The sequence below is a fragment of the Homarus americanus genome, unplaced genomic scaffold (genome assembly GCF_018991925.1).
Source record: "Homarus americanus isolate GMGI-L3 unplaced genomic scaffold, GMGI_Hamer_2.0 scaffold18703, whole genome shotgun sequence".
NCBI lineage: Eukaryota > Metazoa > Arthropoda > Malacostraca > Decapoda > Nephropidae > Homarus > Homarus americanus.
In genome coordinates, this window is record NW_024749779.1 from 6,078,075 (window position 1) to 6,087,285 (window position 9,211).

The window sequence follows — 9,211 nt, forward strand, 5'->3', positions numbered from 1 at the left end:
ACCGTACAGGCGTACACGTGACTTATCAGCTGACGAAAACTGAACGAGATCCCTACGGTTTCCACCCCTCCCCCCTCTCTCCCGTCATTACAGTTTCATGTTTTTTTCCGTGGAGAAAATGATGGAAGCTGAAATTCCGGACTTTTGAGGAATTTTAACAACTACTTCCGGATGAAGATTTCGAGACCTAAATGGAGGACATGTCCGGGAAAATACGGACGTATGGCAACCCTAAAGATACATCAACAGCTAAGATCAAATATGAAACAGATCTGGGTGTGTATGTTGACAACGAACTGAAGTTCTCAGACCATTGTGAAAAGAAAAGAAATCACGCAAATAACATGTGAGCCTTTTATGAAGATCATTCACATGCCTAGATGGCCCGTCCTTCATAACGCTCTTCAAAAGTGAGGTAATTTCCCGAGAGTACTGTCACCCATATGGTCCCTGAGATAATACAATAGAGACTGCCAATTGATTAAGAACATCCAATGAAAAGCCACCAGACTTGTGCCTGCAGCACCTCAGGTACCCAGAATGATTTTTTAACATCTGCAGTTGCCTAGCTATTACAATAGACGGGCAAGGGGTGATTTAATAAAAGTCTTTAAGCATTTTAAAGGGCATTACTCAGACGAGTGCTCATATCTGGAGCTAGCGGATGCGTTCCCCCCGCCCTCCCAACAAGAAGTTACAGCCTTAGGTTAAAGAAACCACAGGTTTAGAAAATTGTCAGTGGTAATTTTTGGGGAGTGAGAGTTGAACGTTTGGTTCAATCTGCCAGAGGGTTTTGTGATGGCACCGAATATGAACTCATTCAAGACAAGACTTGATCAACACTGGCGCTAGTCCTGAAACATTATGGAGCCATTTCATGCCCAGTAATCACAAACAGTACATAAAGATCGCGACTGATCGCCCAAGCGCCTAACAGGCCCATCAGAAGCTATTGTATACCTGTCGCTATATAATGACGGGAACTAGTTTATTCCGCTTTGCGTTTCTCTATCACCTGGGTATGATAAACAGACCGTCGACGTCAGTGCAGTCCTCTCCTTCCATTAATATTCATTACCGGTTATATTATATAGCATTGGTGAATTTATTCACGTTTTCAGCTGTTTACATTACCCTCACGTATTCAGGATAGGCAAAACTGTTGTAAAAATCTCGTAGTTGTGGATATATTTCTGCCGCTCATACGTTTGGAAAGTTATAAACAATTGAGTAAATACAGTATATTGGTGGTATCTGAGTGTTGAGACTGTTATGTTGACATGTTTACAACCATTAGGTTAGATAAGGGAAGAAAATGCACAAGAATTTAACACGGGCCCATTATTGCTTTAATTAAAAACGCTGAAACATATTAAATTAATTACAGTCTTGATAACTACAGTCACACAGTGTTAGTATTGTCGTGCAACAGATGTATACTGTACTGTGTGTGTGCGTGTGTGTGTATTTTGTTGTATTTAGAAAGGTAATGGGTATTGTAGATTGGAGTAAGCGTATAGCATATGGCCTTGCACGTCATGCGTAGTCCGGGGCCCCACTACTCGACTGAGTTTTGGGTTAGCCTTGTAAGGAGCAGAAGTACGTCGATTCGACCAAGTTTTTTGTGATTATAATACCGTACTAGCGCGAGTTAAGCCTTGATCTTCGCCAAGCTGGTACAGGTTAGATTCATTGATACATTAGTTTGTGATTTATGGCTAAAGTTTGCCTTGTAACACGTTTGAAGTGGTATATTAGTTCGTAGACTTGTAGGGTGTTATTCAAGGTTTCTGATAGTTAAGCATGACGAGGCATGTACACTAAGTTTATATTTGGTGGATAACTATTCTTGTTTTTTAATTCCAGATAATATTTGACAAAATGGATGGTCCTATAATTGAAGAACTTCCCATGATGAGGAGTATGTCTCCTTCAACTCTGTTCGGTGAACGCATAGAGATTGATTTCAGTCAAACGTTAATAAAAGGTCCAACTAAAACTGTGGAAATAACTCCAACCGAAGCATATCTTCCTTCCTCTGAAAATATCAAGAACAGAAAGAATAAATCATCAGAGGTAAGTGCATTATTTTTTAATTGTGTTTTGTCCTTACATCGTGTGTGTAAAATACATAATAGTCACCTTTTGTCAAACGCACATTTAAAAACTCGCTATACTTCCACAACGTGTTAATAAATACGTCATGGAATATAAGCCAATCACAGAACAAGTTTGTAAACGTCACCGAGGTACCAGCCAATCATAGGCCGCAGTGGATCTGTGTGTTGTGTATCGTTCAACCTTGGTGATTCACAAGGTGGTACTGATCGTCTCCAAATTTTGTTGCATTTCATGATTATCTTAGAGTGCACATTGAAAGCAGTTGTGTATAAGAAGCCACCAATTAATGGAGGTTTGGGATATTATTCCATAATGCCAGAAAACGGCCAGAAAAAAGTGTAATAATGTTAAGGCCGGTGTGGTCATGCTGTGGTGTTGTTCATGAACGCTTCCTTGTGAACATTGAAATGTGTGCCAGAAATTGAATATCAGTATTTTGGAAAATAACATGTGTGTTAGAACGACAGAAAAGGGGTGTCTATTATACTGTGCAACTTTTCAGTGTTCTAGATGATTCTTTATCAGCTGAGAAGCAGCTGGCCAATGTTTACCATGAGAGTCCGTTTTCTGTGATACCTCAGCAACTCTTGACACAAACCAAGATTTTGCCACTCAAAATAATGATGTATCCTTAATTACCGCTCTCTTCTTGGCCCAAGAGCAAGTGTTTTAAGGAGATTATATTAAGAAAGTGTTAACTGTGAAAATATAACTCAGTGTTTTAAAGGAAACCTACTTAGTACCATTAAGAAATACAGTACAGGTTTTTGTTGTCCGGGTCATGTGAAATACCGTCAGTCAATGGTATTTGGTCCCTGAAGGTGGAGTGTTACTCACGTTGATTAATGTTCGTGTGCTCGGTCTGTCCACTTGAATTACTGTGTATACTGTAACCTCACGACTCATAAGGAGTTTGTAAAGTTCATGGTAGTGACTAAGAACATTGTGATGATTTACCAGGCACATTACTGACAATCTAAGCTGATATCTTAACAGTGTTGCCCAGCAAAATTTTTAACTGAAATGTTACTGTGGACGAAACCCCTTTAATTTGATTATCTTTATTTATTACAAAATTGGTATCGAAATAACAGGTGCGGGAGTAAGATTCTGGGTACAGTATTACGTATTAATTATTATGGTATTTAAGTTAAGTGTGTTAAAAGCTGGTCAGCACTTACAAGGTTACATATTTAGTAGTTGCCAATACCTAATTGACATTTAAAAGTGAGTTTTTATATTATAAATCATCGTGGTAAATACAAATATGACCTTCATTGCCTCTGAAAATGAGCTGTTGTTGAGAATTAAAAAAAAGTGAAAGGTCAAAAAAAAAAAACCCTAGGTAAAGTTATTGCTTGTCATGTAGCAAATTCTAGGATTTTAAGTTGAGGGGTAGTATGAAGAATTCTAGGACACTTTTCTTCTTAAGCATTTCCATCGGAAATTTATGTGTTTCGAGTATTTAATCAATAAAATTACCAACAATATTACTTGTTTAAAGTGGGCAGGGTATTGAAGTAGAGAGAAAATGTTGGGTAAATTTAAAAAAAAATCCGCGAAACAAACTTTTGAAAATCTGATCTGTTTCCTAATCTTCAAAAATCCAAAATCTATAAAAAGTTGACCTTATTCATGTTTTCAGTGATCGGTAGGTGATGTTTTCGGTATTTAGTATTTGTTAGTATTGTTTTCGGTGTTCAGATAAGGAGGGATCCATAAACTTGAAAGTGGTTCTTAACATTTTTACCTGTCAGGAAATGTTAGGTAAGGTTTTCAAGGGTTTGTTTGGTGTTATTTTTAGTATTTTACTCCACATTTTCCCTTTACTTCAAAGCCCTGCCTACTTTAAACAAGTAATATTGTTGGTAATGTTATCGATTAAAATACTACTCAAAACCTATAAATTTCCGAAGGAAGTGCTATTGAAGGAAAGGGTATTGGAATTGTCTGAACTAATGATTCCAAAACTTAAAATCCTAAAACTCTCTACATGCTAAATATTATACTAGTAATACCAAAACCTAACCTAACCCCTAGTGTGTAGGAAACATGCCTTAAGTAAGAGATACAGGAGGATAGAGTGATGTGACTTGAATGAGGAAGTGGTGTCTTGGTCAGTGTCCGTCTCTTACCACAATACCATGCTTGGCGATCTATACGGTACCTGAACTGACACTGAATTACATCTTGCACACTTTATAGATGAAACAAGAACACCGTGAACCCTAAAAATGTCAATGGTTGCTGCTTCATTGTCCAAACCACGCTGAATATTGCGCCAGTCAGCCAATGCACAACCTTTCCACATCGACTGATCTTCTAACTACCCGTGAATCGAGACGCGCTGATTAGCACAAGAGTATTACTTTATACTGGCACTCATGGCTATTGGCACGACTATGACATCACATCAACACTCAGGCTGATTGGCCGAATATTATAAAATAAAAGTTAAGATAACTCAAAAACTATAAACTCCCACATGTTATAGAATAAGTTACTTTTTATTTCTCATTCTTCCTATATATGACTCGGTATACAGTTAGGTGTTAGCAACTACTAAATATTAACCCTTACAAGGCTTCTGGATTTGCTGTTAAGAGAACAGATATTGGCAATACTTAACATGATTTTCACACTAAAGCCACTTATTTTCGAATAGTTATTCATTGAAGAAACCCACCTTGTGTAGAAAATACCAAGAAGTACTAGTAATTGCAAATTTTTGTTCTGCGCACTAATGTACAGTTCCCAGCAAAAGTTCTCCCACAGCCCTGTTTATCAAATTGTAGGACTTTTGCTGGCAACTGTACATCCACCTGCTTCCAGCGATCATTTCATATTACCGTTAACGAAAGCTTCCAGGAAATGGTATATACAATACACACCATGATTTATGTCTCATAAGGTGAACATTAGGGGGCAGTGAAATTTTGCTCAAAGCTGCACTCTTCAGGCATTGTTCCTTATACATATCTAAGACTCCATGCCAAATTTGAAGCTGATATGTCGAGGTTTAGTCTGCCGCATTTTCTACTGAAATTTTTAAATTTACCTACAGTACTAGCCAAACAGCAGCTGTGGCGGTGCAATGTTCTGTTCAGTGTTTATCAACTTTTTTTTCATATCTCTTATTTCATTTAAGTTGTCTTGTTGCAGATGAGTATGGTGCTATATCTATATTGATTATCAGCCTTTTCTCATTTCATTTCTCAATGTTGTGTTACTGTACTGTAATGTAGGGGAGACCTGGGTAAGTTGGCGCACTTGAAATGGCTAGTTTAGATAATTTGACGTCACTCTATTTTGATGGTAAGAAGACCGCCACTAGTGTGATGATAAAGAATGAGAAGACCGAGAAATGGAGTTCGAGGGTGATGGTGAAAGATCATTATGTCATCATGGTTGAGCCTGGCAATGAATATCTCACACATGTGACTCCCAAGACTGGACACGGAAAGCAGATTGCCAAAACTATTCACTAGTTTCTGTGGAGAAAAATCTAACCCAGCAGCCCATTGTGTGTGTTGGTTGTGATGGAACCAATGTAAATGTAGGATCAGAAAATGGAGTCATTCATCATCTTGAAATGTTACTTGGTCACCCGCTCCATTATTTCATATGTCAGCTTCACGGAAATGAGCTGCCTTTCCGCGCAGTTTTTTATCACTATGATGGTAAACCAAGTGGTCCTGAGCATTGGCGTGGTCCCATTGGAAAGCAGATCAAGGAGTCTTTGTCTGAGCTTCCAGTTGTCGCCTTCCAGCCAGTCAGTTTCCCTGATTTCCCTGTGTTTAATGATGAAGTGGAGAAAGATCTGTCCTGGGATCAGAAATACCTGTATAGGATTTGTAAAGGAGTTATCACAGGTGTTGTTGAAGATGACTTGGCTGCTATTGAGCCAGGTCCTCCCTGTGTGTCAAGGTGGAACACCTTATGGAGTAGAATCCTCAGGCTGTATGTAGCAACATCAAGACCCAGCCATGAGTTGAAAAGAATTGTCATTACAATAATAAAGTTCAGTGCTCCAATGTGGTTTTACATCAAGATACACCCTTACGTAACACACGGCTCAAGGAACGTATTCCAGTCCCTGCTATATATGAAACACCTGAATAGTGAGGAGGAGACGATAGTGAAGAAGGCTGTCCAGAGAAATGCATACTTCGCCCACACAGATCAACTTCTTCTTGGTATGTGTGCAGATGAGGACATGACTGTTAGAGAAAAAGCTGTCTCAATGATAAGAAAAATTAGAGAGGAGAATCAGCAAAAGGAAGAATGCACTGGCAGATCTGAAGAGGAGGAGGAAGATTCTGATGCTGCTGTTGACGAGAATTTGTTAAACTATACTGATGAGGAGGGTAAAGATGGAGATGGGAATGAGGATGTGCCTCCTGTAGTCAACATGAGAAAGGTGGTGACTCCAAAACTAAAGTGGCAAGCAAAAAACTATCATTCCATGATTAACTGGAGGAATGAACTCAAGACTGAGCCTCCTTACATTGCTTCTCTGTCAAATCTACAGGTTAATGACATTCTTGAGACACCATTAGTGGTGCCCAAGTGGCCAAACAGCACTCAGGCGGTCGAGAGAGGCATAAAAGTGATGACTGAAGCTTGCACTGAAGTGACGGGATACGAATCGAGAGATGGATATATTAGGCAAAGATTATTGTCTAGGAAAATGATGCCAAGGTTCCGCACAAAAAAGAATTTCAATATGAACTTGTAATGATTTTCTATACGGTGTACCTGTAAAATAACATGTGAATTAAATCGATGTCACCCATGTAAAATTTATCATTATCCTGGAAAACATTAAATGACACCTAATTTTTGGCATACACTAAAAGTTGACAAAAAGTCGTTCGCGATGCGGCAGGGTAAGTATGCATGAAATGGCATGAAATTTTGCACAGGTGTTTGTTACAGCCATACAAACGATGCCTGAAAAGTGCAGCCTGCAACTCAAATAAAAGTGTTTTTTCCCTGCCCCCTAGTGAACATACTTAACCTACCTCTCCTAGCAGTGTGAGTGACACTGTACAGCATCAGTAATATAAACACTGGGAACACATTGTGCTCATTTTAAGTTCAATAAAAAGTGTGCATTGTTGCTAAGGAAGGCCTTCTGAAATACTGTACTGTATACTTTGTAAAAAAAAATTTTCAAGTGATTTCAAGACTTATTTAAATTGTTTTGTTCTATACATTTACTCAGGAAATTACATGATGGAATCGCTAGGTATTGTTAGACACATATTTAATAAGTATTCAATCTTTACACATACTATACTGTACAATTTGATTAAAATTGTAAGAAGAAACTGTCCAAAATTTGGAAATGTTTTGTGATGATTTTTTAAACCCCTTCAGTGGTGGACACCACTTCTAATATTTTATTTAACTTATGCCAGACAATATTATATTTTTTAGCACATAGAACCCTCATATCCATGGGGTGGTAATTATTGACGACTTGCCTGTTGCCTATTTTTCATAGCTTATGAATTTGAAAATGCCACAATTTCACTGTTTTGCACTGGACACGGTCGTAGTTTGGCTAAATGTGCGAAAAAGTGGTTATTTCTATATTAAATCTAACCTAACCTTAGTTGATAAGAAACACAAGCGGCCAAAGCATTGTTAGAAGACTGCACCAACCAAACAAAAGAAACCAGTTTAACCTTACCTAACTTCCTAGTCGCCCGGACCCCTGGCATATTAAACAGAAATAACTTACCGGTGCTTTGATATGGTGTAATTTCATGTTTTTCTGTGAACGTGAGAGAAGCCACTCAACCAAGTGGCCTGTAAACAAACACTGAGTGGAGGACAAAATCGAGTGTCGATCGGGCCGTCTTACCATTTTATCGGCTCGAAAGAAGAAGTAGTGGCGTTAGAGCGAGCCTAGTAGCCTCATTATTTACCAAACGAAGCATTTGCCCAAGAAATGGAATATCATATCCGAAATCAGCATTGAAAATATAGTAAGAAAAGATCCATCAAAACAAATTAGGCAGTGATGGGACAGTGGTCAATATTTACTCATGGGGTTAATAAGCTAGCTATTTCCATTAATTCCTTCACTGCTACTTTTAATATTTTATTTGGTTAATGACAATTTTATTCAGCACAGAGACACCTAGTACCCATGGGGTTAATTTTGTTAGCCAAGTGGGGGCAGTGGTTTACCTGCTTCTTGCAGTTTCCATGGAATGTGATAAACTCATAGCTGCCATAGCTAATGGTCTTACGTTACTTCTTTACAACATTAGCATCAGTAGTACTTGATGTGCTCGTGGAAGCCATTTCGAATGGTTAGAGTACAGTATTTATAGCAAAAACACTCAAGTACACACGAATGATGTGGAAGTCTTAACAGACTGGCTTGGCGTCGCTTGGGGATGCTGTGACATTCCACGAGTTAGAGGTAAAAGGTAGTTCGTGACGAGGCAAAAACGACGTTATATTGAGTCGTCGGGACGTTAAGCGAATTTTTGGTATCTAAAGATTAGCGATATAATGAGACAGACACAATGAGAGAAGATTACATATATAAGTAAGAATAGCATAGAGAGGAGGAATGTAAAGATAGGAAACTTGGTAGCGTGGTCGGGATGTTATTTACTCAGCGTTAATACGCTTATTTTATCTCCTATGTCAATACACATATATTACTTCTTAAAGGGACAACTTGTTAAACACCTCTTCGATACAACTATTTATTAATTCTCTCAATGACATGGACAGATTAATATCACTATTATATCGGGGTACTAACACATTATGTTCTACGTTACTCGACACTGACTCTCGGAGACACCTGAATGAATACACTTCCCACACTAGGTAACTCACCCTAGGAATCGTTCTGACAAGACTCACGTGTACCCTGACGTAGGCCCAGTGGATGCTTGGCTGGGCTGCCTCCTATGGGAGGCTTCTGCTTAGCTGGGGTCTGGTCGGGAGGTCCCCCTCCCGACCTGGGGAGAGGACAAGCGTGACTCTGAGAATCTCCAGAGTAATGTTCGAATGGCAACCAGAATCAGAATGATAATCAGAATGGAATGGTCGTGGATGG

At 38.8% G+C, this 9,211-nt stretch overlaps 1 protein-coding gene across 4 annotated transcripts in view; it reads left to right on the forward strand.

Moving 5' to 3' along the window:
• Positions 1-9,211, forward strand: part of LOC121853809 (endoplasmic reticulum membrane sensor NFE2L1-like) — a 99,616-nt gene that overhangs the window by 18,111 nt on the left and 72,294 nt on the right. Inside the window, exons 1-2 of one of the 4 annotated variants that reach the window (XM_042348186.1) lie at positions 1,519-1,599; positions 1,867-2,076. In XM_042348186.1, the coding sequence (XP_042204120.1) occupies positions 1,882-2,076 (195 nt within the window). In that variant the 5' untranslated portion in view covers positions 1,519-1,599; positions 1,867-1,881. Of the gene's footprint in view, positions 1-1,518; positions 1,683-1,866; positions 2,077-2,301; positions 2,321-9,211 lie in introns of those variants that run through there. The other 3 variants (XM_042348185.1, XM_042348184.1, XM_042348183.1) reach the window with 3 other exon arrangements.